General features: G+C 51.8%; 3 protein-coding genes across 4 annotated transcripts; 1 reads left to right on the forward strand and 2 right to left on the reverse strand.

Annotated features, from left to right (window-relative positions):
- PPP1R2 (protein phosphatase 1 regulatory inhibitor subunit 2) lies at positions 1–13,469 on the reverse strand. The gene is made up of 6 exons (XM_072618922.1): positions 13,085–13,469; positions 12,043–12,150; positions 9,852–9,932; positions 9,064–9,155; positions 3,675–3,812; positions 1–2,166 (listed from the first exon to the last, which is right to left on the reverse strand). Exons 1-6 carry the CDS (start codon positions 13,225–13,227, stop codon positions 2,120–2,122), a joined length of 609 nt encoding a protein of 202 aa, XP_072475023.1. The 5' UTR covers positions 13,228–13,469; the 3' UTR covers positions 1–2,119.
- On the forward strand, positions 13,226–21,228 carry LOC140512451 (uncharacterized). The gene is made up of 6 exons (XM_072621543.1): positions 13,226–13,313; positions 13,355–13,938; positions 17,242–17,655; positions 17,797–18,061; positions 20,112–20,470; positions 20,734–21,228. The coding sequence occupies exons 1-3, from the start codon at positions 13,226–13,228 to the stop codon at positions 17,314–17,316; spliced, it is 747 nt and encodes a 248-aa protein (XP_072477644.1). The 3' UTR covers positions 17,317–17,655; positions 17,797–18,061; positions 20,112–20,470; positions 20,734–21,228.
- APOD (apolipoprotein D) lies at positions 18,719–25,588 on the reverse strand. Of its 2 annotated transcripts, none has more exons than XM_072618920.1 (5): positions 25,360–25,588; positions 22,082–22,233; positions 20,689–20,810; positions 20,128–20,216; positions 18,719–19,385 (listed from the first exon to the last, which is right to left on the reverse strand). In XM_072618920.1, exons 1-5 carry the CDS (start codon positions 25,445–25,447, stop codon positions 19,150–19,152), a joined length of 687 nt encoding a protein of 228 aa, XP_072475021.1. In that variant the 5' UTR covers positions 25,448–25,588; the 3' UTR covers positions 18,719–19,149. The 2 variants fall into 2 exon arrangements, with proteins under 2 accessions (XP_072475021.1, XP_072475022.1); XM_072618921.1 differs by lacking the exon at positions 25,360–25,588 and adding an exon at positions 24,758–24,922.
- Between the last annotated feature and the right edge of the window lie 1,524 nt (positions 25,589–27,112).

Genomic DNA, 27,112 nt, shown 5'->3' on the forward strand with positions numbered 1-27,112 from the left:
TGAGAAGTCTTTCCAATTTTATTTAGTCATTTTTTTTATACATTTACAACTGAGTATCTTCAGACGCTAACTCTGTAACAGCAGTTTGTGGGCTGCCCAGCAAGGGCTGCATGAAAACACGTCCCTTCATCTTCATAAGACTACGTGGCCCAGCTTTGTCCTGACATATTTAATAACAGATTTTAACTTTACACGTTCTACGTAATAGATGTCTTCCGTATTGTTTTACAGATAGAATAAAGTTCCTCTGCCTCAATTTGGAAGATTGGGAAAAGAATAAAGTGGTTTTCCAATTAACTTTGTAAACCTATAGCTTCTAGGAAAGAATCCCAGCCACGTGTCGTCTAATACTTTAAACCCAAGAACCTTCTTTACATCAGATCTTCAAAGAGCAGCTGTTTTCACATATATAGAGGAATTTGGATATTCTCAAAAACACCCCCTCCCCCCCCAATCTTAAGAACACAAAAAAAGAGATAAAGGATAGGGATCCCTCACTCTGGTCTTCCACAGGGCTAGAGTGCTTTAAAAAAAGGTAACACCACTGTATTTAAGGAAGGAAGGAGGGTCCAAACAGTAGAAAGTATCCCAGCAAGCCTTCCATTGGCTGGGATACAGCCACTGGAGCAATAAGGATCTTGTCTGGATTCTCACTGTAAAAAAATACTTGTTTCAAAAAATGTTCAAAAGAAGTATCACATTTTCCCAATGGCGACCTGTCTTCACTGTTTTATTGCCTCACACACTGATGTTTCGATAGTCAAGCTGCTCAATAAAGTTATTTCATATATACAAGATACACAAAAAATTTTAAAAGTACATCCATATAATGGAAAATCTGCTTTCAAAAGGATCAAATTTAACGTATAGATATCTGACTACAAATTAAGCTGTCACCAGGCCAAAAAACACACTGGATTAAAACTCCACTTCAGAGAAAACTCAAGTATTTGTACCTCAGAAGATTAGAGCACATTTGGCATCTGTGTTAACTCTTGAAGCAGGCCCTATTGACACTTGTCTCATATTAAGACTGAGACTACCTGGGAATTATACCAAATCACATTATACAACCCTCGCCTAGTCATGCAAATCAACGCAGTTTGGATTTTCTAGGAGCTAACTATGTAAAAAAAAGAAAAAACTCAAATAGCAGTTCAGTTGATGGGCTGAAAATTCCCCCAAATGGAGGAAGAACCCAATTTTTTCAGGTAAAATCTTGCGTTATTTTCTTGTGAAGACTGTCATTACTGACGACAGCTCCACCTGTTGCCCAGGTAGCCCTGAAACCCTAATCAGACACTGTGGTTACACACGAGTTACGATAATAGTGAATGTGTGAGTAGTCTACGTAAGGCCAGTTCCTTCCATATTGAAAATTGAATCTCAAGGGCCTGCTGATTATATGTATGTGGTGGATTGTTATGTTGGCTGGAATGGAAGGAGTGGGGAGATTGCTGAGTTGTGTCTGCCCATTGAGTGTACAAAAGAGTAGGAGGAGGCCAGGGGTTAGTGCAAACTGAACCTCAAAAACCTTCTTCTATGAAAACAGCTCCCTTGGAAGACAAAAAAAAGCCAAGCTTTCCTGTCAAGGTCTAAAGGATAAATATAAGAATTTTAAAGTTGCTAGACCAGGTAAAGCTACAGAAGGACTTTTGCTAAAAGAATCCCTTTTTTTCAATTATGAAAAAAGAGGTTACTATCCTTAATCAAGATGAGATTTTATCAACCTGTTACTTGCTATAACATTTGAATTTTTAAAAAATTTATGCGTGATACCTCTTGAGCTGTAGCAAATAAATTAACAACGAAAAGCTACTGTTTTAACTTTAAAACATACAACGTGATAAAACCCTATACAAACTAACCAGTGTTCTTAGGAAAGTAATGCCATTTGGAAATGCCGGTGTGAACATGAGTCTTCTTAGGCAAATACCAGGTGCAAGGTCTTCTCCACTGCCTTTTCTGCCTCCTCCAGCAGTCTCTCTCTCTCTCTCTCATGTTACCATTAAAATTCTTGGCAATACACTTGATATTCATTTCCACCCCTAAGTTGTGAAGTGTGGAGACCATGAAGCAGTGAAGGAGCAGAGGTCTGGAGCCGCTACCCCAAACTCTTCTAGGGAACATCTGACTGTCTCTGGCATGCGCTGCTCCCACCAGGTCCTGTAAAATGTAGGACAATAACAAGACCAACAGTTACTGGTGGGCACAGTCACAGCTGTTATCTGGGCTAGCCAAAAGGGACAGAGAAGATCCACAAACAATTCCCCCCACCCCACAGTCAGTCAGGGCAGGGGCAGGGCCAGGGCCAGGTGGCAGAGGAAACCCCTCTAAGGTATAAATGTGAGAGCTGAGGTTGTGTCCAACTCTTCCCTGAAAGGTAAGGAGGGGTCACACACTCATTAATTCTCAGACACAGAGATAATTCCCAGCAGGACACAGTGGGTAATACACCAGTTGTGGAGTCAGGAAGAGCCACCCTCAGGAACATGGCAGCTATGACCCCTGGTAAGCTAATGAAGCTTTCTCTTCCTCAGGTGTAAAATGAAGGAGGGTGCTGAACTGAAGGGCCTCTAAGCATCCTGCCAGCTCTAAATGTATGAACCAAATGCAGTGTGCCAGGCACTGGGCTAAGTGCTTTAGCAACATGATCTCAATTGACCCTCACAACAACTCTGGGAGAGAGGTGCACTTATCTTCATTTTATAGTTGGTAGATGAGCTGAAGTGACTTGTCCAGGGTCACACAGCTGGGAAGTGTCTGAGGCAGAATTTGAACTCGGGTCTTTCTGACCCCAAATCCCATACCGTACCCACGGATAACTCTAACAGGACTGAGATTCACTGTCCCTGGGAGCAACCCAGGGCTTCGGCTGCTTGCCAGAATGAAGTCAAAAGGAAATCAGACCAAGATTAAGAAGGAAACATGAGAAGAGCACAGACAAGCCCTCAATGTGGTGAGTCAGGGAAAAGCTTCTGACATCATCTGTGTCTGATAAAATGAAAGCCAAAGTGGATCCATTTAAGACAACATGGAGAAGTGAGATTGAAGACAGACAAGAACTACAGCACGTGCAGCGTTGAGGACGATGGAGGAGACCTCTGGGCCCCAGGAGGCTTCCCTCCAGGAGCCCCCACTGCATCCACCCTTGGTCCTCATGTCCACCAAAGAGAGGTCCCTGGGCACACAGCTGCTGTGGAACACAGCAGGCAAACTGGCCAAAAATAGAACCCCCACCTCGTTTCACAGCCCAGCTGACTCTCATGAACGCAAGGCTCATCTGTTCTCCAGTTTCCTATGGGAAATCTTATGAGCAAGATGTGCTCAGCTACCTGGGTCTCATTATTTCTAATTTTTTAAAAAATCACAACTTCTCACTTCCATTAAGTTCATTCTAGACATCAGCTGTTAATGACAGACGGTGAATATTGAATCTCAAGTGACTGACCTGACAGCCATCTGTGCACACTCAGAGAAGAGAGGAAGAGCCCGTGACTCAATCTCCCCACCCCAATGGGTCAGCTGACTCACACAGGGCCAGTGGGTAGGGAGGAGGCGCTGTCAATGAGCCTCAGCAGCACCCCCTCCCCCCCAGGTGGGAACGATGGCTGCCAAGAGCTCCCCTTGGTTGAGTGCCTCAGTGACCCTGCATTCTAAACCACTAGACTCACTCATTTTGTCATCCTCGTCCTCATCCTCATCCTCTTCATCCCCTCGAAGTTCTTTGGAAATGAGCTGCCTCGCCAGCTTAATGTTCAGCCCCTCATTGTAGTGAAGTTTCCTCTTCATTTCAAACTGACGCCGCTTTTCTGGGAGACACAAAGAGCTAACGGAATCAGCAACATTCCCAAACGCAAGAACCCCTCGCCTGGGACTCCTTAATAACAAAACCAAACATTTGGATTTTCCAAGGGGAATTTTAGAGGGAACCATACAGAGAAGTGGGCAAGGGTCTCGATTCTTCCTGCCTTTGGAGCTGAGAAAATCAAACAGATACTGCCCCCGTTTTTGTAAATGACGGTACTCCGTATCACCACCACCATTTGTATCACCTCTATACGGTGGATCTGAGTGTGTGTAAGGTGGATCCATAGCAATAACAATCTCTTGTTCCCAGATATTAGATGAGTTCTCACAAACATCTTCACCAGGCTTGCACACTTATATAGTGGTAAGTAACAGAAACATTTATGCTTAAATGCAAATACCTGAATTCCAGTCTGGTCTTGGACTCTTCCTAACTGGGAGATCCTGGGCAAGTTACTGAGCCCCGTCAGCCTCAGTTTCCCCATCAAAAAAATAGGAATAATAAGAGTACCTACCTCCAAGAGCGATCAAAGGAGAGAATGTAAAACTCTTAGCAGGGAGTCAGTGCTCACAAGTCTTATCACTAGCATATTACAAGTGATCTGGAAGCAGAGAACACAGCCCCCTTCAGAGCTGCCTTGAGAATGAAGCCTATTCCAGGATGTCCAAGGGAAGATATTTCCAACGACCAGATCACTACTTAGGATATGTGGACCTTAAGATAAAATGTCTTGAGGATTAAATGGACATTGGGAATGTGTTACCAGGATACAAAGAGACTTGACGTTATTTAACGTTGGTGACCATCACTGTATTGCTCTGGCCTTCTGGTTCATGTTTACTCTTAGTCTCCTTTGGTTACCTTGGGGACATGTAAATCTCCCCACTGCGAGCCCTCAAAGTAGGTTGACTTCTGTAATTCTGATAACGAATATATGAAAAACCATATCGATCTGACTTATAGACGAGTGACTCAAAGGGGCAGTGGGCCAGCCCCTTTCCCCATTAAAACAAAGGGGGAATTGGCAGAATTGACTGAGCCACACTGACTCTCTCAGGACTCAAATCTGGAGCTATCTCAGTTCCCTTCTATTCAGTTATAGGAAATAAGAGAAATCTTTACTGTTCTGTTTGAGACTAGCTCTGTGTGGCTGGGAAGCTGGACCCCCTCTACCTACTGCTTAGAGACCCTTAACTAAGGACTTAGGTTATGCTGACCAGAAACCCAGTCAGAGCCAAAGAGTGATGCAATTATACATTTCAAGTAACCCATATGTCTTATCAGAAAATTAGCCCTGTACTGGTCATTAATGATGACTTCCAAGCTCCTTTAGGGGAAGGTGGACACCGCTTTTTCTGATTTCAGGGAACTCCACCTGTTCTCCCCCTCCTAATTTGGAAAGCCTCTAAGCTTTCCCCCAATTAGCAATTGGGCTACCTGATTTTATGACCTGGCCGATTTTTTATCTTAAATTAAGGGATCTCATTTGATTGTCTCACTGTGTATGCAGCGTGTCCAGACCGACCCGTTTGTTACATCTGTTCTGCTTTGTCATCACTGTTCATTTCTCAGTTGTGTCTGACTCTCCATCACCCCATTGGGGGTTTTCTTGGTTTAGCATTCCTACATGAGCTCATGTGACAGATGAAGAAACTGAGAAAGAGCGAAGTGACTTGCCCAGGGTCACACTGCTAGGGACTAAGGCTGGATCTGAATTCAGGAAGACCACCTCAGTGTCCTCTTTGTTATTCCTACTTTGCTAATAAATTGTATAGTTCAGATTGTTCCCTCAGTCATTATTAATTATTATCCACCACACAGGACGAGGTTGAGAGGTTGGGCAGGGCCAGATTCTAGAGAGCTTTGAAAACCTTGCAAAGAAGTGGGACCCTGCAGGGAATGGGATGGTAGAGGCAGGACTGAACTGACTTGGAGTCATGCTCCCCACAGGCCTCAGTTTCCTTACAGGGGTTGGCCTCTAAAGTGCCCTTCTCTTCTGAATCTTAGCACCTTAAAATGTTTTTTGGTTCAGCTGGGGCAAAGGCCCAATGTGGCGAGGTCGTCTGGGGGAACATCTATGAAAGCTCCCTTCCCTGAGGTATGCTCACTTCTGCAGCAGTGTGAGGCTCAGTGCCTGGCACAGGAGTGCAGGGCCAGGATGTGTCAGAGGGGACAGGGAACCTGCTGGTCTTCCAAGTCTGGTCTTGGATGGAGTATGTGGTGCAGGCAAAACCAGAAGGATGGCGTCACTGCATTGTGGAGGACAGGAGGAGAGTCAAGAGCAGGATGGGAGGAATGGGCTGAGTGAGAAAACATCTGACACTGGAGATAGCAGGAGCTGCTGGACTTTACTGAGCACAGGGGTGACCTGATCAGACCTGCCCTTTAGGTCACTGAATGGAAGGTGGCCTGGAGAAGGCAGGACCACAGGGCTATGGTCAAAGTTCAGGTGTGAGGGGATGAGGGTTTGCACCAGAGTGATTGCAATCAGAAGGGGGCAAATTCAAGAGATGCTCAGAGGTGAAATCGATAGGCCTTGGCATCATTATGGATGGGGGTGGGGGGGATGAGAGTGAGGGGTGCAGGATGACTCCCAGGCTGGAGTGTGGGGGTGACCTATACAGTAACAGAAAAGTTAGGCAGAAGAAAAGGCTTGGGAGTAAAAAGTAACAAGTTCCAAGCAGTTGGAGGTGGCAGAGAAATTAGGGTTGGATAAACAGTCTGGAAATCATCTACACAGTGATAACTGAATCCATGAGAACTGATGAGAAGTAGGAGGCCTTAGGGGACAGTCACATGTAGGGAATGTGACCTGGAAGAAGATCTAGCCTGAAAGAAGTGGGCAGGCCTAGGGGCCAAAAGGTACAGGTTAAGATGGAATGAAAAGAGATGATGATCAAATACAAGTCTGGTCCATGACCATGGCAGTGGATCAACGAGAGGATGAGGTGCAGCAGACTGAGGATGGAGGAAATTAGGAGAGTGTAGGAAGTACGAATATCTGAGTTAAGGTCTGCTAGGATGAGGTCAAGAGCTGTCATGGTGCCAACAAATGTGTATGAGGCACTGAACTCATTAAGGAAGCAGGGAGAACGTCTGGCAGGTAGGAGAGGAGATAACAGACACCTGGATCTGAACTGAGTGAGAAAACTGGATGAACCTCAAAAAAAAAGAGCAAATATCAAGTAATGGCTGTAGAGGGAAAGTTTGGGAGTGGCAAGAAGGGAGGATTATTTGGGGGTTTTTTGCTCTGTTTCTTCCCCATTAGTCATATTGTGAGAGAAGAAACAGACTAAAAAGGAAAAAACCACACAAAACAAAGTGAAACAAGGCTGCCTTGCTCTGTACTCAGACTCCATAGCTCCATAGCTCCCTCTCTGGAGGGTCGGCATCTTCCATCATGAGTCCTTTGGAACTGTCTTGGATCACTGGACTGCTGAGAAGAGCCGAGCTATTCACTGTTGGTCACCACGTAACATTGTTGTTACTGTGTCCAATGTTTGGTGACAAGTATTTGATGCCCCCTCCAGGACTGGCGAGTTGGGGACATGGAGAAAAGTACCACCAGTGGTGGACAGGGAGGCCAAGGGAAAAGTGCACTCTTGGGCTTGTGGGTTCGAGAGGCAAGGCCTCCAGGACTGCAGGAGGTGACTGATAGACCTTGGTCACATGCTCTCACTTCTGGGTGGCACCTTTTAGTAAAGAGAGTGACTTGATGTGAAGCTCATGCAGAGAGCTGTGAGGATGGCGGAGGGCCCCACGTCTACGTGGGGCAGGCTGGAGAGATAAGCTGATGCCTCGGAAGAGAGATGACATCTGTTCTGTCTCACCCTAGAGGTCTGGACTAGGGAAAACAGAGTTAAAGCTGCATCCAAATTTAGGTTTGATGCCAGCACCAGATGACCGACTAGAGAGAAGGGGCTGGCTGTACAATGAACTGCAACGTCATCCTTATTTAGATACAGAACATAAACTTGAGAGGTGGGACAGGGTCTGTCAAAAAGGAGTAACCATGGATGGGTGAGCATGATGAAAAGAGGAAGGCTTAGAGAACGCTGCAGACACCATGGATCTAGGGTCTGAGGGGAAAATGCAAATGTGACAAGCAAATCACAGATTTTCCAAAATGCTAAAAGAAAACTCACATCTATTTTTAAATGGTCCAACTGATGCTAATGGGCTCCGTGCAGAACCCGGAGTCCACTGAAACCACGACTCAGCTTCCTTTTATCAGACCTTCTGAAGACAAGCTGAGTGCAGAAATCTAAGCTGCCCTTAGGCTGAGTTCCAACCTCTTCCTGGGAAGGTTCTCTGGTTCGGCTAAGCCGAATCTCTCAGCCCAAAGACTACCTTCCTTGACCCTGACTAGTAGTGACAAGGACAAGGAGCAGACCAGAAGCCAGGTCATAGCTAATGATGTGTCCAGCTCTTCATCGAGACACAATGATTCATGATTGAAGTGTTCTGCCACGGACTTTCTGGGTTATCAATAAATTTAGACAGGCTTGGTGTTTGCCACCTACAAGGTGAAGGGGCTACATGATTTCCAGGGTCCCTTCCAGTTCTGACATGCTAAAACCTATTGTGAAGCAAAGAACAGGAACTTCCCACTTTCCCCAAGTGACTCCAATAAAAACTTCCAAATGACCCCTCCACCCATGCAAAGATGTGTTACTGAAAATGCTTGATGATGCAGCCAGACAGACTCCTTTGGCACCGTGGCAGCCCGTACTTTTTGGAGCTTCCTCCTAAGAAGAGCTCAGAAGAAGGCTAAATGTCCCCCCTGCCCCCCAAACAGGAGGACATCCCTGCCCCCATGGAGCAACAGCTTCAAGGAAGGCATGGTCCATTTACAGCTGCAATGGAGATGTAAGGACAGGTTGGCAGGTTTTTGTTTCAGTTCTGACCTGCCCAAACCGAGTTCTAGTCCAGCCAATCTCCATTTTTGTGGTCTGTATTTTGTTACTCTGAGGCCAAATTTCACTTCTGGTCCACTTCACCCACTTACTCAACACTTCCTACTGTTATCCAAATAAACAGGGAGTCAAATGCTCTCCCAATAACACACAGTCTGAAAGTGGGGAAAACACTGATTACATTTTCCAAAAAAAAAAAAAAAAAAAGACATTTCTCACTAAAAAAATAAAAATCACTCTCTGCCTGTCCCCTAATGATGAACAAAATGGAAACGGCTTTGGTAAATGATTGGTGATCTCGACAAACAACTAAGAACAATAAAGAAAGCCCTCTACCTCGTTCTTCAGGCGTCAGGTCGTCTTCCTCTTCACTACTTTCATCGTCGTGAATGAGAAACTTTGGCTCAGAGCCTTCCGCAGCCGACAACCTTATCGGAGAGAGGCAGCCGTTTAGATGCCGAACAAACCTACCTCTCATACTGTCTAAATAACTGTGGCACTAGGGGACACCCTCTCCACAGATTACAACCAGCATACTTGGCATTATTAATACTTGGCAAGAATGGGGCAGGTGGGAAGAACTAAGACAAGACACAAAGTGGCGATGTGGGTTGGTCAGATCTTTTTTCCCCTCTCATTTCTTGTGGATGGGTGAGGGAGGGGAGACAGACCACATCTTGAAAGTCTCGAAGGTTAACTCCTCTGTTCTCTTCAATGGATGTCATCACATCACCCTTCAGTTCCCTGCCACTAATGACTGTCAATCCTATTAGAATGAAGTTGAGATGCCAATCCAATCAGTGTGTACCTTTTTATATACTTAGTGTCACTAAACGGAAATGGAAGCAGCGTGTTACAGTAGAATGGGTTGCCTTTGGAGTGGTAGGATCTCTGTCCCTCATTAGTACAAATGTGTCATTTATCTGTTCAGTTTTCACATCTGTAAAATGGGCATAACAAGACCTGCAAAACCCACCTCCTAGGGCAACTGTGAGGTTCAAAGGAGAGAACATGAGAAAGTTACCAGCCCTACAAAAACATCAGCTGTTCCAGAAGCCAAAGACAAGCTCCTCCGAGTGTATGGGGGGGGGGGGGGGGAGGGTAACAGGGAGAGCACTACTCACTTCCGGGCTAGGACTTCTGGGGGCAGGGTCTCATTCGTTTCTGAGTCACTCAGGATGTCGTCATCGTTGTCACCAATCATACTGGAATGCCAAACAGACCAGAAATGCTTGAAGCGCATGGCTGCAACCACAAAACACAAGGACAAACAACATTCCTGTCCATGCCTAATTACTGTAGTACAAGTGACCAACTGCTTGGGTCCCAGCCCAGAGTTTTTAACATAAAATCCAATCTGGTTGTAAACTGAATCTATGAGAACACAGCATCCGAAAGCATTATTTTCCAAATAATATCAATCATCAATATGAAGAGAAAATGAAGGTGGAAAACTTGAACATCTGAAAGATCTGGATATATTCCACTCAATTATTTACACGTGGCATTAGGACACAGGCTTTCACGGCGAGACTTGAATGTGGATATGTCTGATGTTTTGGGAATTCCTCCCACTTCCAGCCAAACTGTCAAACTCTCAAGCATTCCTTTTCTAGCCTGCCTTCCTTCATTCCTGGTTTCCAAACGGAACACTAGAAAGAGATATTTCTCAGACTAACAGAAAGCACCAAACTAAAGAACTAACACCTAAGAAGAACTTTCCCATGTAGAACCAAGAGTTGGATGTGTTCCAAAACTCCTTGGGATGCGTATCGTGCCATTTAAAACTGATTCTTAAAGTTAAATTAAAGTGCTGTGCACACAACACACTTGTAACAAATTTAACTGAATTAAAATATTCAATACATGCTATAAGGTAACTCTCAATTAGGGAGGCACCGATCCAGCTTTTGTTATCTCATGATAACAGTCATGAAAAAACATTCCTAGCATTTTAATGTCCAAAGAAATACTTCAGTATCTTGTCCCACTTTCTCAATTTCCAGGAAAGGGCACCAAGGCCCCAGGAGACCAATTCAACCGAGATGGTCAGTGGCTGACCTGCATGCAAGGAGAAACCCTGCCTCTTCCTGTCGCGTAGTTCTCGAAGTGTTCCATGAGAATCTGATAAGACCTTGGCCTAAAATGGCCAGGGACTCCCACCGCATCCCAGACCATCTCCAGTCGTCCTAATGAATATCTGGTCCCTGATGGTTCTGGAGGGGAAAGTGAGGTTGGTGACCTTGCACAGCCCTCCCTCACTCAAATCCAAGTCAACTGCAAGTCATGTCATCATCTTGATGTCATGGTCCTCTTATAGAACAAAGGGCAAACACAGCACAACAACCATAGGAAAGGCAGCCTGTGAATCTGTGCTAGGCTGGGCTGTGCCAGGGGCTTCCTCTGCACTCCCCCACTGCTCAACAGGGGGGTTCAGGGGATTACCACATGAATCAGTAATACAGGAAGCACAAGGGGATGTCCCCAGTGGCTGTCCAAATGGCCCCTCTCCCTTTCTCACTACAAGGTCTTCTGGTTTTACTCCTCCTACCCTATCGCTCTTACCATCCTCACCTTTTCCTCAGGTTGTCACTGCCTTTCCTGTTTTCAGTTGGGACTGAAAGAAACCACCTTCGGTTATAAGCACGGAAGTGGGGCACGTCTGCAACCCAAGTTACGATGGTTAGAACAGGGGGCAGATCTCACACACCATAAAGCCTCTACGCTCTCCTCCCTGGACGGCCAGACTGTGGGCTCCTGTGAAAAGCACACGCTCCGTCTATCATCCAGGCTGCAAGCCCAGCAGCTGCCCAGGGGCTGACTCCACTCTCAATTGGCACAGCCCACTGCAGCCCCAACTCCTGAACTCAAGCAGTCTGTCCACCTTGTTGTCTACCCAGCCACACTCCTTTCATCCATGGCTTCCAATCCTCTTTCCTAAGGCATCAGAAGATGCAGCAAGATTTGCCAAGCTGCCACACTCAACAGGTGAATTCTCAGACAGAATGACCCCCATCTGAGTACCACAACCCACAGGACCTTCCTTCTAACCTCTTCACTCCTACAGAATGGATTATCATGGGTCACTATGCAAGATCTCGGCCAGCCTCCATTTTCTACTTGGATGAATACGGTGTTAAAAAGTAAGGCCCAGGTCAATAACCTCCTGGGTTCCGGTTAATTGCCAGAAATCAATGATTTCTCCCAAACCTGACTCTCCCCATCCAACTCAGTGATGAGACGCCCCACTACCACGTGAGAGAAGGACGGCTTCGCTAGCGCCGGACCGCCGGACCCGCATCCGGCTTTTCTCACCTGTGGTAGGGAGTGCTGGGCTCATCTATCTTCATCAAGCCGTAGTCTTTGTCTGCGGGGTGATAGGTGGCCAGGATGTTCATCTCATCCCACTTCTGGGACTTTTTACTACGAGGAAAGGAGAAGAGCCTTCAACGCGCGACACCCCCGCGGCTCCCAAGCAGAGGCGGGTCCGCCGTGGCCCAAACGCCCGTTCTCAAGGTCAGAGCCCGGCCAGGCTTCAGGGGACCGGCCCGCACCCCCTTCCGGGAGCCCCCCGAGACCGCCCACGGTGAGGAGGAGCGGCCAGGGAGACGCCAGCAGGGGGGAGGCGCCCCCGAGGGCCGCTGGGCTGGGGAGGCCGGGGCACAGGCGCCGCTGCCCCGCCGGGCGCTGCCCCGCCGGGCGCTGCCCGGGCTCTCTGCCCTGCGCCAAGGCCGGCCGGACCGGGCGGGCCGCCATCTCGGGCTTGAGCCGCGGCCGAAGCCTCCGGACCGCAGGAGACGCTGGCCTGGCAGCGCCCTCGGGCCAGGCGGGGCGGCTCCGGACGCCTCGCGTGGTCAGCTAGGACGCGGCCGGTCCGGGCCCAGGAACCCCCAAGCGTCCGGCTCGGAGCCCACGGCGTGCCCCGCCCGTGTCCGGAGGGCTGTCCGGGCCTCGTCCATCGGTCAGGGGCGCTGGTGCTACTTGACCGCACGGCCCGGCCATGCCCGCAGCTGGGCATCCAGGGTCCTCTCGCGCCCTCCCACGGAACGTCTCGTTTCCTCCGGGCCCAGCGCCCAAACCGGGGGGCTCAGGCCCTCTCCTCCGCCTGACGACCCTGCTTCCGGCGCCCCCTCGCCCTCCTGGGCTCAAGGCTGGCTCCGTCACCCCAGGGCCTTCCTCGGGCCTCGCCGCGCTTCAGACGGAGACACTGCGGCCCCCCCCCCCCACCCCGGCTCTGCCCCCACCGCCCAGCGGAGCGCGGAGGGCCGCGAGGGCGGCACGTGACCGGAAGGGGGGCTTTAAATCCCGGGCCGCCCCTCCCCCTCCCCCCGCCAGGCCCCGGGCCCCGCGGACGCACCCGAAGTCCTCGTCGCAGGCGGAGGGACCGGGCGCCGCGGACGGGCCGGCGGCGGGCGGGAGCGGGCCCGAGGGACGCTCCACCACGCCCTTGTTCTTCAGGATCCCCTTGATGGGCCGGTGCGAGGCCGCCGAGGCCGCCATGGCCTCCGAGCCTGCCCGCCCGCTCCGCCGCGCCCGCTCCGACAGGGCGCCCGCCCGCCGTGCTCGGGCCTCGGCCCCGGGAGCACGCAGGCCTGCCCCGACACGCCCAGTGCCCCCACGGCCCGAGGAGCTCGCGGCGCAGGGCGCAGGAGGCCGCGGAGGAAGCGGCGACTGAGGCGACGGACCCGGGCGGCGGGGAGTCAGGGCGTCGCGGCGTCGGGGCGGGGCGACGGGGCGTCGTGGCGTCGCGGCGTCGGGGCGGGGCGACGGGCGTCGTGGCATGGCGGCGTCGGGGCGGGGCGACGGGCGGCGGGGCGTGGCGGCGGCGGGGCGGGGCGGCGGGCGTCGCGGTGTCCGAGCATCACGGCGTCGGGGCGGGGCGACGGGGCGTCGGGGCGTCGAGGCATCTCGGCGTCGGGGCGGGGCGTCGCGGCGTCGCGGCGACCTGACGCGCGCCGTCACGCGCACCTTGGCCTCCCGCCGGAAGTAGGGCCGAGGCACGCTCCTCCTCCCTTCCTACCCCCAACCGCACGCACTCTCGCGATATCCGGCCGCGAGAGCGAGAGCCAGACCAGAGACGGGCAGGCAGAGTGCGGGGAGGAGGGAGGGCCTCTTCAGGGGCGGGGCCTGAGACGCGTTCGAGCGCCTTTGACCCGCCCATTACGGAATGCGGCTCTGAGCATGCGCACATGCCTCCACTGCTGTGTACACGTGAGTCCCCGGCCGTGCAGTGGGGCGTGGCTTCCCTGGCGTCCCGGTTTACGTCTGCCGGCGCTCTGGGAGACCGAGTGTTTGTATCCGCAGGGAGTAGCCATGGCAACGCCAGCCCGCGTGGTTACAGCTTGGCCGCCAGGGGGCTCTTCCCCGGGGCCTGCCTCTGCTGAGGATGACCCTGAGAAGCCGCTGGAGGAGGCAGGGAGACGCTGAGGCCGACCTCGGCCTGGTCAGACAGCGCCCCGGAGGGTGGTCAGCGCCCCGGGGTGATGGTGGTCAGCGTCCTGAGGGGATGGTCAGCGCCCCGGGGTGATGGTCAGTGCCTCAGGAGGGTGGTCAGCGCCCCGGAGGGTGGTCAGCGCCCCGGAGGGTGGTCAGTGCCCCCGGGGGATGGTCAGTGCCCCCGGGGTGATGGTCAGCGCCCTGAGGGGGTGATCAGTGCCTCAGGAGGGTGGTCAGCGCCCCGGAGGGTGGTCAGTGCCCCCGGGGGATGGTCAGTGCCCCCGGGGTGATGGTCAGCGCCCTGAGGGGGTGATCAGTGCCTCAGGAGGGTGGTCAGCGACCCCGGAGGGTGGTCAGCGCCCCTGGAGTGCCCCAGGAGGGTGGTCAGCGCCCTGGGGGGTGGTCAGCGCCCCGAGGAGATGGTCAGTGCTGCTAGAGTGCCCCAGGAGGGTGGTCAGCGACCCCGGGGGATGGTCAGTGCCTCAGGAGGATGGTCAGCGCCCCGGAGGGTGGTCAGCGCCCCTGGAGGGTGGTCAGCGCCCTGAGGGGATGGTCAGCGCCCCGGGGTGATGGTCAGTGCCTCAGGAGGGTGGTCAGCGCCCCGGAGGGTGGTCAGCGCCCCGGAGGGTGGTCAGCGCCCCGGGGTGATGGTGGTCAGCGTCCTGAGGGGATGGTCAGCGCCCCTGGAGTGCCCCAGGAGGGTGGTCAGCGCCCTGGGGGGTGGTCAGCGCCCTGAGGAGATGGTCAGTGCTGCTAGAGTGCCCCAGGAGGGTGGTCAGCGACCCCGGGGGATGGTCAGTGCCTCAGGAGGATGGTCAGTGCCCCAGGAGGACGGTCAGCGCCCAGGAGCAGGACTTGGAGAAGCCAGCTATCTAATGACCCAGGGAGAACAGTCAGGCTCCCCGAGGCCTGAGCATGAGCCAAAGGGCCTGGGCCTGCTGACTTGGGCTGTGGACCAGGGATCCACCTGGATCTGTCTGACCCCAAGTGGGAGCCGCAGAGATCCCTGTTTTGACTTGGTACCAGGTTGTCCAGCTGTCCAACAGTGAGAGCCGTCCACGCTGGGAGTGCAGGGCTTTCCCCCTACCCCCCCATCCTCCCACCCTCCCCTCTGGCCTGAAAGGTTCCTTAGAGTAAGGGTTCCTTTCAGGGATGGACTGGACTGAAAGGTCGAGAGTCAATAGACCCTGGAACTTGGAGTTAGCAGGACCTGAGTTCAGATCCTAGTTCATGCACTCAGATGACCCTGAACAAGTTACTTCACCTTTCCCAGACTCAGTTTCCTTCTTTGTAAAATGGGGATGGTTGGTTGGTTGGTTGTCCTTCATTTCCAAAGAGGACCAAAATCACATCATTATGGTGAGGTCAAGGTACGGTGTGTCCTGCTGTGGCTGATCAGACTAATGGGAGCTCAGAAGAATCCAGCACAGGTCAGACAGAGTCCGTGTGAACATTTGAGGTGGATTCTCTACATTGGCGCATCCTGCGTTTCCTTTGAGGAGCTTCAATTCTGCTTCACTCACAAAGCACAGCCCCTTCTCTGATGTGGGCACGCCATGCTGACAGGTCCTGTGCCAATGTCTCCCATGTCACAATCGATTCCAAAGCTAGTAAGAGAGACCTTGAGAGTGTCCTTTTATCACTTCTGACCACTATGTGAATGCATTCCCTGTGTGAGTTCTACACAAAATAGTCATTTAGGTAAACATACTTTTGGCACTTGAACAATGGGGCCAGCCCATGGGAGCTGTGCTCTCAGAGTCTGAATGCTTGGCAGTTTAGTTCGGGTAAGGACCTGAGTGTCTGGTCCCTTATCCTGCCCGGTGATCTTCAGAATCTTCCTAAGACAGTTCAAAGGGAAGCGATTCCGTTTCCTGGCCTGGCGCTGTCCAGGTTTCCCAGGCATACAACAATGAGGTCAGCACCGCTGCTCTGTTGGCCTTCAGTCTGGTAGTCAGTCTAATATTTTTCTCTCCCACACATTCCTTTGGAGCCTCCCAAACGCTGAGCTAGCTTTGGCTATGAGTGTGTCAACCTCATTGTCAGTGTGTGCCCTGCCCGGGGCAGTGAACTTATCCACAACGTTCAGAACTTCTCTGTGCGCTGTAACCCATGGTTCCATGGATGGAGCACCTGTCTGGTCTAAGGAAGCACAAGCAGCGGAGGTTTCATCTTGGCCGCAGAGGCTGCGCTGAGGGCACAATCTCCCTAAACTATTGTGAGGATCAAGTGGAACCATCTAAAGCTCTTTGCAAACCTTAGATCGACATAGGAATGCTGCTCTTTGGGAATATCAGCAGAGCCCCCTTCTGGCTCCCGAAAGCCTGGGGTCTGGTGGAGTCATTTCAAGACATAATCGTGCTCATGGCTCACATTTAGATGGCACCTGAAAGTTTGTTTTAGATGCATTCTGAGATGTTTGCAAGTACACATGGTGCCAGGGAGGGGAATCAGAACAGGCTTCCTGGAGGAGGAACCCCTGAGTGAAAAGCAAGAAAAGGATTCTGCCCTGTGTATATCTAGGGGTGTGTGTGTGTGTGTGTGTGTGTGTGTACATCGGGGTGGGGGGGCTGTGTATATCTTGGGGGTGTCTGTGTGTGCTGTATATATCTGGTGTGTGTGTGTGTGTGTGTGCTATGTATATTTGAGTGCATGTATGGGTGGGGTGTGTATGTACATCTGGGGTGTGTGGGGGCAGGGGCAGGAGGAGGTGAGGAGATTGGGAATGCAGTTTGGAGAACAGCTAACAGCTGAGCTTGGCTGTAACACAAGCAGGGACAGGCAGTGTGTATCCTGATTGGGGCTATTGGCACTGATTCCTCAGTGCCTGCCGGGCCTCCTTGGTCCTCTTCCTTTCTCTTTAACTTTCCTTAATCCAGGGATTCTGAACCATTTTTGTGTTCTGGATGCCTTGGGCTATCAATCTGCTGAAATCTCTGGGCCCTTTCTCAGAATCATACTGTTGAATGATTACAAAGGAAATTAAGTATGGTGAAGCACAGTTATCAAAATATTAAACACCAGGTTCTGGGAGCCTGGTAAGAAGTGGTGACTTCGGGTCCCATTTTCCCATTTCAGGTCCTGGTCATCATGAGACTCCATGAGTCCACTCCAAGTGGGCCTGGAGGCCGTGGGCAGTCACCTGCTTCCTGAATGTCCTTTGAGAGACGTGAGGCCAGGACCCCAAGAGCCGCACTCACTTGTTGGTGAACGTTGCCTAGGTTTCAGAAGTTCTGTCTCGCTGTTGGGGGGTGGGGAGCTTGTCACGTTCCTGTGATTGTTGTTTCATTTTTTTTCTTTTAGGCCACTGGAATTTCTGACTCCAGGGACTGGGTGGGACATTGGTGGTTCAAAAGTAGCCAAACAACCCCACATCCCAGGGTTCCAGATCTCGGGAGAGCTCTTGGGTTCTCTTTGGGAAGCCCTCAGTGGAAAGCAGGGCAGCTTGACCGAATGTGCCAATTCCTAGAGAGCCCTTGGGCTTTTTTCAGGGTAGGGCATATCAGCTCTGTTGGTTAATGGAAGGGCAGGATTATGGCCATGGGGCTTCATATAGGAGAGGACAACTCTCTCCAGCTCCCTCAGCTGAGTATGACCACATACTCAGCTCTGATACTTTTCTGTCTTTCACAGAAGCAGCCAGGCAAGAGAGGATTGATGGCTCCCTTCAGTCCCTAACCATCACTGGAAAAAGAGCCCCAAGCACTCCCCCAACATTTGATGTCTCAGTAGCACCATTTTATATGTGTCATGGCAGCCTTGCCAAAGGAGTTGTCCTTCGGCCAGCGTGCTGGAGGGCCTGCTCAGCGCTGTCTGTTCCTACTCATACCCTTATTGAGAATGTTCTTGATTCATGTATGTGAATGACTCATAGCAAAGACAGGAAAGTGGGCCTTAGGTGAGTAACTGTGGATGATCCCTGGACACTTGGTATTAATAAGATCCAAGTTCGGTGCCCCCCATCTTTAGTGCCCCTCCTCCTTCAGACAACTTGTAAAGGAGTCCCCCCCATGGCCTCCCTCACTGGTCCCCTCTGGCATTGTCTTCCCTGGCATCCTCCTTTAGTGTCATTAGGCCCAGAGATGGGACTTTGGTGGAGAAAAGTGCGGTGTGATGGTTTGTGCAAAACCTTCCCACTTTTCTTCTTTGTGGCGCTTGTGTTCTTCTTGAATGGCCTTGGGATGGCTTTACTTAGTTGGCAGGTAATACATATTTACTGAGGACCTCCTGTGAGTCAGGTACTGTTCTAAAGAAGGCAAGAGACAGTCCCCATTATCCAGGTCCTGCCAGCCACATGAGGGAGACCACAGGCAAAGAGGATCTCTTGGAAATGATCAACAAGGGGAAGGCTTCCGTGTGTGTGTGTGTGTGTGTGTGTGTGTGTATGTGTGTGTGGCAGGAATGAGTGTGCCCATTTTACAGATCAGGAGGCTGCAGCTCCTGAAAGGGAGTGATGCTCTCAGAAGCAGGATCTAAAACCAGGTCTTGCTCTATCCTCACTACTTCTGGTGTGCAGGGCTGATTCCCTCAGCAGACACCCCAGGACACAGGGAGATTAAGGCTGAACCTGGACATTTTATTGTGAAGCCTTGCTAAGCACATCAGGCTTCCCAGTCACTAGTGAGGCTGTGAAGGCAGACCTGGGCCTTTCTCCTCTGGGCAGATCGGGGAGGCTGGGTTCTTGCCTGTGCTGGGAGCTGATTTGATGCACGTGTGCTGGGGGAGGTTAATGGTCTTGGCCAGTGGTCAGCCAAGGCCACCAGGACTCGGTCCTGACTAGCTGGGTGAGGTGGAGCTAGGCTCTAACCCTAACCCTAAATGCACTCCTGGGTCATTTCTCTCAAAGCTCTCCTCCCCTTCCCTCTACCCAGGGAAGGCCTGCCTTGGCAGCCAATGGGGGTCCAGGCACCATCTCCCATGCTGACGTTTTTTCTACAAGGAGCAAAGCAAAAGGCAGGGTGCAGGCTGTGCATGGCAGGCTTCCCACTAGAGGAACTCGGGACAGTTCATGTGGTCAGTGGGCACCATCTTCTCAATATCGATCCCATTATCAGTGAGGATGCCCTTCAGCTGGCCCACCACTGCCTGTGGGAGGTGTGGGCGCCTTGCCAGGATCCAGGCATAGTCCACGTGGAAAAGCCAGATGAAGGTGGTACAGGAATACACAAGGGCGTAGTTCTCATAATCCGTGGCCAGGACCCAGTAGGGAGCGGTGGGCATCACTACAGGACCAAGGAGGACAGTGGGAGTGTGGGCCCAGACAGGCAAAGGTCAGACTGCTCACCTAGAGTCCCCCCTCCCTAGCTTCCCAAGGCCAAGTTCTCAGGGTGCCCTAGGCTACCTCACCAGCAGCCCCAGACCAGATGCCCATTTCTTGGGATGATGCAGGGATTTGTACAGATGACTGCCAAACCCAAGCTCCACTTCCCCAGAAGAACAAAAAGTTGAACCCAATAAAAAGTTTTCTAGGTGTGAGCTTCAAGCCACCAAAAGCCCCAACCTTTGTCTGCTTGTTAAAATAAAAATTGGTTCCATGAATAACAAGAAGGTTGTTCAGAAGGGGGGAGCTTCAGAGGGTGGAGGGTGGGGGAGGCCAGGCCCTATTGTGTCACTGCTCCTCTCTCTGACTGGACCCCTCCTCTGCTTCCTTAACCATCTCTGCCCCGCCCAAAGCCCCATCCACAGTGGCCAGAAGCTGGGCCAGGCCTTGCAAGACGCATCCTTCCCACTCTCTCCCATGGTCCCTGCTCCCAGGCCCACGGGAGGCTGAGGAGGAGATAGCAGACATGGAGCTGAGCAGCTGGCTCTCCCCCAAACTCCACCACCTGGCTTGGAGGTGTAGACAACCGCAGTGGCCCCTGGAGGGATGGTCAGCATCCCCCTGAGCATTCTGTCAGTGCCCTCTTCATTCCTTCCTTCCCTCCCTCCTTGTGTCTCTTTTCTTTCAGGACAGACTCTACTTACACCAGAAGAACTTGACTCCCAGTTTGGCAGGCTCTGTGAGGTCGGACTGGGTGGCTTCCCCCTCCACTTGGTTCACACTCCCATCTGGTCTGCAACGGGGCAGAAGGCACTCAGGACCCCTGATCCCTCCCTGCTCGCTCCCCTCCTTCCTGCTTTGTCACCATGCCAGCAGACCCTGCTCTTGGCAGGAAGCAAGGGCAGCTAGGGGCCTGGCAGGCCTTCCCCACCCTAGCCCAGCCTCCTCCTCTCTAGCTGTTCCTGGATGGCTTCACTTCATTCACCAAAGTGGCTTTTCCCTCAGCTGCCCACCAGCTTCTCAGCAAGGGCTCTTGGTATACAGCAGGTAAATAAATGGTTAATAAAAGTAGGTCAGCCGCAGTTGATTGCCCAATAAATGTGCTTTCCCTTGGTCTGGGGCACACCCAGAGCTTAGTCACACCCACAGTGAACCCAGTGGCCTTTTCCAGGCAAACAGCCCACCTGGCCTGGCCCACATGGGTGTGTTGCTCTGGCTCCCTGGGAAGATGCTGGACCCAGACTGGCTGGCGGGTGGTCACTCACCGAATCTCCTGATTGAGCACTTTGATCTTTCCGTTTTCTTTCAAGGAGTAATTGGCCTGGATACAGCTTCCCTTCTCAAAACTGGCAGGAATCTTTTCAATCTCGTACCACCGTCCGAGATACTGGAGAGGCAAGATCACGGGGGTTGGCGCAAAGCTTGGCATCGGTGCATAGCAAATCAGGACCCTCTGGGGCAGAGTCCCAGAAGAGACGAGGCCAGAGCTCATAAAAGATAAAAAAGGGAGGGGATACGGAGGGCCAGCCGGCTGGATTATTGGTCTCCTAGGACCAATTGGTCTCTTATAGGACCAGGAGAGGCTCAGAGATGCTTTGGGACAATGACTGGACTGTGGGAAATGCTTTTACTATCCCCTATGATTTGGGGGCTTCAGAGCCAACGTTGAACCATAATCATCCCTCCAAGAACTTGGGATTCGTATGGTTACTGAAGTGTGCTGTCCCTAGGTGGGGGCAAGGAAGCCTCAGTCTCCTGGTAAAAAGTGGCATGGTCATAATAAATAATCAGCCCATTTAACACTGGCCATTGGCTATGGTCAATTAGTCTAAACTCTTCACTTTACTGATGGCTGCTTGGAGGCCCAGAGGGTCAGTGATTTGTCCAGGACTCCGGGCCTTGGATTCCAAATGCAGCAAATCTGAAGGCCTGCACTTTGCTTGAGATTCTCTGCTCGACTCAGCTTCCCCTGCACTGAACATTCACCAAAGAGTTAGCTCTATTGAGCCGCTGAATTTCATATGAATTCCTCACTAGATTCTTACCACGGCAGGGTTTTGGCTGGCAGGCCGCTGAGACCCCTTCCAACCCTGAGGTTTGGGCATATTTACATGTGGAGCACTGGGCTCGAAACTCATGCTCCGTGACTGGTTCCATGATCTGGCCTTCAGAACTGGACTCCCTTTATTATTTGCTGTTCTGAGTCTGCCTGTGCCAGGGACTGGCAGGAGGGTTGGTTCTGATTCCATCCTCCCTCCCTGTCTGAGACTGTTTCTCTAGAACAGGAGCCTATTTGGAGGAAACATTTTCTGGGAGGTTTCTGTTACCTTTTCTATGAGGATCTGAAATCCTTGGATACAAAGGGTCATGATGTGAAGGAGGGAATAGACAGTGGATAGACAGCTGGGGAGAAGAGAAAGTCCCCAGGGAAGGCTTCTGCAGGGCTCCCTTGTGGGTAGGCCCACGCAGAAGATACTCAGAAGAGGGACCCCAGCCCTGGGAGGGAGGAGGAGGGAAGGCCAGCTTCAAGTGACCTCATCTTGCCTCCGTACCCAGTCCTTGCACCCCGAATTTGAGGTAGGTTTGTGCCAGGAAGGGGCTCTCCTGGCAGCTTACCCCGCAAAGGAGTGAGGTTTACTGGGCCACAGGGACTCCTACCTTGTGGATATTAAAATTCTCCTGCACAGGGGGCTGAGGACACCACCCCAGGTGGACCCCTTGGCCATCAGCCACGCTGGAGAGGCCCACAAGGACAGAGAGAAGCAACAGCGGCACCATCCTGGTTTGGTGGTGTCCCAGAAATTCCAGGGCTGAGGAGAAGACACACAAGCAGTGAGCTAGTTTGCACCTGCTAAGGAGTGGAGGGGAGGGGAGACACAGAGGCCCTTGGGAGGACAGAGGAGGCACAGAAACAGAGCCCCCTTAGCCCGCTGCCTGCTTGTCTCCCACCCTGCTCAAAGACCAGATGCCTCTGACTCCAGTATCTGCTAGCAAGGTCCCAGAGTTAGCATTGACCTTGTGAACAGGTAGCTGAGCCTGAGGGCGCTCTCTGGGGCTGGGGATGCTTTTATCAGGTGGGAGTCTGATCTGGTGTGGATGGCCAGATGATCTCCAAAGACACTGCTAGGTGCCCAGGTCTATGAACCTCCCTCAGTAGATATTGCTGTGGAATCATTGGTCCAACCAGAGGCTGTGTGGCCAAGTGGAGAGACCTGGACTTCCTAGCTGGGAGGTCATTTGGAGCCTCAGGGTTTCTACCAGGAAAATGGCCATAATCAGATCTGTGGAGAGCTTTACAAAAAGGCCAGGTCTCCTGAAGGGTCACGGACCTTGGTCAGCACCTTCACAGCTCCCCACTCCCTTGTCTCCTCTTTTCCAGGCCAAGCAAGCCCAGGTGCTTCGACTGAGGCCCCCATCCCGGGCACCCTCCTCTGGATGCTCTCTAACTCATCGACATTCCCCCAAACTGGTGAGGCCCAGAGCAGAACCCAGTGCCCCAAGAGGGCCTGAGCAGGGCTGCATTCCTGCCTTCCCCAGACACAGGCCGTTTGTTCTGGCCAGAGCAGGATAAAGCTCTGGGACAGGGGTGGAGGGGAGTCCCTGCAAGCGCTGACCTCTCTGCCTCCTTTACACAGTCAATCAACATTTATTAAGTGCCAGGCAGGGTATACAGAAAGAGACAAAAGACAGTGCCAGGCCTGAGGGAGCTCATGGGGACCAACAAGCCAACAGTCTCTACACAGCCAGCTCTTTGGGTGTGCACCCTATGCAGAGGGCGGCCCCATTACCTGAAGATGCTGCCCTTCCTGGCCTCCCAGCTTCCTCAATGTAAATGGATCCCTCTAATGGGCTCTCCCCCTGCCACAAGCTGAGTATTTCCAGAACAAGGTAAGGCCATGCTTGCAGGGTCTCAGAGCCTGGTGGGGAGAGGGTTAGGTGTGTCTAAGCAGGGCCAGAGGGAGTGGGGCCCAGGACTGCAAGGCCCAGGGAGAAGATTCCTCTGCCAGCTCTTTCCCTACTCCCCATGAACTGTCCATGTCTCCCCCATCCTCCAAAAAGCCCTCCTTCGGTCCTTTTGTCCCTGCCAGCCACCTGCCTATTCTCTGCTCTGTTTGGTGGCTAAAACCTCTGAAGTCAGCCCCACTCGCTGCCCTCCTTTTCTCTCTGCTTAGCTGTCTAAGCCCCGCTCCAGACCTCCTCATTCCTCCTAGAGGGATCATGAGCTCTCAGTGGCCTTTTCTCAGTCCCCTTCCTTCTTGACCTCTCTAGGAGCCTTGGATGCTAGTGATCACTCCCCTCCTCCCTCTCTTGTTCTCCTCCTGCCAGCCTGACCCTTCCTTCTCCTCTGTCTCCTTGGCTGGCTCTTCATCCAGGTCACGCCTCTCTCTGTTTCTTCACTTGGTGATCTCATCAGTGCTCATGGATTTAATTATCATCTCTGTGTTTGTTGTCCAGTCCTTTCTGACTCTTCGGGACCCCATTTGGAGTTTTCTGGGCAAAGATACTGGAGTGGTTTGCCATTTCCTTCTCCAGCTCATTGTACAAGTGAGGGAGGAAACAGGGTACCAGGGTCATAGAGCTAGTAAGTGTCTGAGGCTGAATTTGAACTCAAGACCTTCTGACTCCAAGTGCTCTGTGCACTATGGCGCCTCCTAGCTGCCAAAAGATCACGGATCACTTTGGAGAGAATAACTTCTGTGAAGTGCTGAGGTCAGAGGTCAGGTTTTAGACAAGAAGACAGCGAGACGAAAGGAAACCCCAAATGACTCCTCAATCTACTTCTCTTCCTGCATCTCCAGACTCACATCTCCAGCTTCCTTTCAGGCATCTTGGCTCAGATGCCCTGTAGATGCCCCACATGCCCCAAACGTCCCTGCTCCTGCCCTCCTGTCCTGGGATCCCCACATGCGAGCTATTGCCAGGATTCCCCTTCAGTGCACCCCCTCCTCTCCTCTGCCCCTACCCGGTCCTGGTGTAGACCCTCCTCCCTTCACATCCACTGCTGGAGGGGGGTCTGCCTGCCCCATAGCCCTCCCTCCAGCCCCTTCTCCATTCAGCCACCTTTGGTGGATTTTCCTAAAGCCCAGTTCTGACCGTGTTCCTCCTCTCCTCCATAAACTCCAGGGGCTTCCTGTTATCTTCAGGATCACATGGAAAATTCTTTCCTCATAAGCTCACTTCCCCCTTTGCAGTTTCCTGGCACCGCATGCTATGGGCATCACTATCGGACCAGAGACCCTGCCCTCAGGGTTCTTCCACAAACCAGAAGTGCCATCTGGGTTCCTGGCATTTTCTGTGGCTGGTTCCCATGCCCCGAATGCTCTCCCTCCTCACCTCTGGTGCCCTGCTTTCCTTCAGCTCCCAACTAAAATCCTCTTCTACAGGAAGCCTCCCTTCCCCATCTCTTCATTCCAGCACCTTTCCTCTGGGGATTCTCTCCCTCCATCCTCTTTGCAGCTGTGTGTTTCCTCCTCCTTTCAGAGTGTGAGCTCTGAAGTCTCTGAGGGCAGGGACTCTCTTTTGTGCACCCCAGCCCACAGTTTGGGCTAGCTAAATACTTATCTACTGACTGGCTGCCGTGCTCTGGGTCACACAGGCAACAGATGTCAACGGTGGAATGTGAAACCTGGACCTCTGACTCCTGAGCTGGGACCCTTTGGGTTGCAGACTTTGCTCTGTATCATAGGCATTAAAGATCCCTGTGTCCTCACACAGAACCACAGCTTTTCTCCCCAAGCTCTGATTCTCGTCCTCATCCTAACAGTGGTCTGGATGACCCGAACAGTCCAGCCAGGACCCAGGGATCCCTGTGCCTAACTAGAATTATGGCTGTGACAGTCTCTTGGGAAGGGAGAGGGAGGCTAAAGCCTCCTGCAGGAACAGTGCCTCAGTTTCTCCTGCTTCCCTGCTTGTCGATCCCATTCACAAAGGCGTACCTTTTCTGTGATCCTCAGGCTGGTCCTGGAGGGCGCTGGCTAAGTGCTCAGGCTGAAGAAGTTGGTCCCAGAGCCGGCTCTGCTCCATGCTTTTATAAGCTCTGTCAGATCCCCTCCTTCCCCTGGGTGCTCTAGCTCCCTCCTCTCAGATCTGTGTGTGCCCCAGAACAGGGCCTTTCTTCTGGCTCCCCCTTTCATTCTCACAGCTGTTTCCTGGAGGGAAAACAAAGGACTGCTCTGTGGACCGCTTGCTCTCCAGGGCTGCCAACACAAAGTCTTCCCATCTGGTGACAGGCCCTCCCATTTCATTCTCCCAATATGAGGCCTGGGGCTGGCTCCAAATCTCCGGACGGTGATGAAAGATGATTTCATTGTTTTTGGACACCTGGGATTTGTTTTCCACTTCTGCTGAATTCCTAAGAACAGCAATGAAACCCTCGTTGGATGAACAAAGAGCCGGCATCATGGGACGGTGACGAGGTGGTGTTGTATAGACATATGCGTGCTGTGTAGATATATCTTCAAGTCTACACAAGGGACTTCCCATGTGACCCTGGGAAAAGGCAAACCCCTTCCTCCCTCTCTCTCTCCCTCTCTCTCCCTCTCTCCCTCCTCTCTCTCTCTCTCCCTCCTCTCTCTCTCTCTCTCTCCCTCTCTCTCTCTCTCTCTCTCTTTCCATTTCTCTGTCTTTCTCCATGTAAATATACACAAATACTACCTATACATTAGCTGTTACCATCTTCATCGTCATTATCATCACCTGGTTTCAAGCCTTGGCTTTGACACCTGACTTGCTGACTTCCTTCCCTTCTCTGGGTCTCACTTTCTTTATCTGAAAACAGACACAGTAATCTTGGGGGTACTTCATCACTGTGACATCCTCCGGGTGAGGGGGATTGGTTGAAGGATCTGAGGAGGCTTGACCGGGCAGGAAAAGACCTGGGGACTTCACCTGGTGCCAGCAGGTACACAGTAGATGCTTCATAAATGGTTCTTGGTTGATCAACATGATGACAGCTGTTTCCCAGCATCTCGAGGGCAAACTGGCCAAAGATGAGTACACTCCCCTGCTGAGCCCCCTGGGGAGAGCCAGGCATGACTGGCCACACATCTGTGTCACCAGTTGTACTGACCAACTTAAGGCCTTTCCAGCAACTTCCTTATGAGCCATCCCTACCTGCTTTGGGTGCCCCTGCCAGTACAGTTCTGATTAATGGGTATGGTCAACTGATGAAGCTCCTTCTCAGAGTCCCCTTTTTCAATGCATCCTGTGTTCCCCTCCTTTCCTCCTCCTTGGGAGGACCCTTCTCAATTATTTTGTTTGTTTGTTTTTTGGGGTTTTTTAATATATAATCTATTTATTTTCAGTTCTTAACATTCACTTCCACAGGAATTTGAATTCAAAATTTTCTCCCCATCTCTCCTCACCCCCCCCCTTCCTCCAGTCTGTCCTCCCTTCTATTACCCACCCTTCTTCAATCCCCCTTCCCCTCTATCTTCCTGTAGGGCAAAATAGATTTCTATACTCCATTGCCTGTATAGCTTCATTTCCAGTTATATGCTAAAGCAAATTTTAACATTCATTCTTAAAGCCTTGAGTTCCATATTCTCTCCCTCCCTCCCCACCCACCCTTATTAAGAAAACAAGCAGTTCAATATAGGTCATACATGTGTAACAACGCAAAGCACTCCCGTAATAGTTAGGATGTGAAAGACTAGCCACATTTCCCTCTGTTCTGTCCTGGCCTCCATT

This window comes from Notamacropus eugenii, chromosome 6 (genome assembly GCF_028372415.1).
Source record: "Notamacropus eugenii isolate mMacEug1 chromosome 6, mMacEug1.pri_v2, whole genome shotgun sequence".
NCBI classification, from domain to species: Eukaryota; Metazoa; Chordata; class Mammalia; order Diprotodontia; family Macropodidae; genus Notamacropus; species Notamacropus eugenii.

What these genes read in the sequence shown, in the direction of transcription:
- PPP1R2 (XM_072618922.1), bottom strand. Translation starts at nt 13,227, where the DNA reads ATGGCGGCCTCGGCGGCCTCGCACCGGCCCATCAAGGGGATCCTGAAG. An exon ending in GCCTGCGACGAGGACTTCGG is followed by an intron (nt 12,151 to 13,084) that starts GTGCGTCCGCGG and finishes CTTTCCTCGTAG; the next exon opens with TAAAAAGTCCCAGAAGTGGG. An exon ending in CCAGAAGTCCTAGCCCGGAA is followed by an intron (nt 9,156 to 9,851) that starts GTGAGTAGTGCT and finishes CTCTCCGATAAG; the next exon opens with GTTGTCGGCTGCGGAAGGCT.
- LOC140512451 (XM_072621543.1), top strand. Translation starts at nt 13,226, where the DNA reads ATGGCCTCCGAGCCTGCCCGCCCGCTCCGCCGCGCCCGCTCCGACAGG. An exon ending in GGCCTCGGCCCCGGGAGCAC is followed by an intron (nt 13,314 to 13,354) that starts GCAGGCCTGCCC and finishes CCACGGCCCGAG; the next exon opens with GAGCTCGCGGCGCAGGGCGC. An exon ending in GCCTCCACTGCTGTGTACAC is followed by an intron (nt 13,939 to 17,241) that starts GTGAGTCCCCGG and finishes TTCCCATTTCAG; the next exon opens with GTCCTGGTCATCATGAGACT.
- APOD (XM_072618920.1), bottom strand. Translation starts at nt 25,447, where the DNA reads ATGGAGCAGAGCCGGCTCTGGGACCAACTTCTTCAGCCTGAGCACTTA. An exon ending in GCCTGAGGATCACAGAAAAG is followed by an intron (nt 22,234 to 25,359) that starts GTACGCCTTTGT and finishes TCTTCTCCTCAG; the next exon opens with CCCTGGAATTTCTGGGACAC. An exon ending in AGAATTTTAATATCCACAAG is followed by an intron (nt 20,811 to 22,081) that starts GTAGGAGTCCCT and finishes TTGCCTCTCCAG; the next exon opens with TATCTCGGACGGTGGTACGA.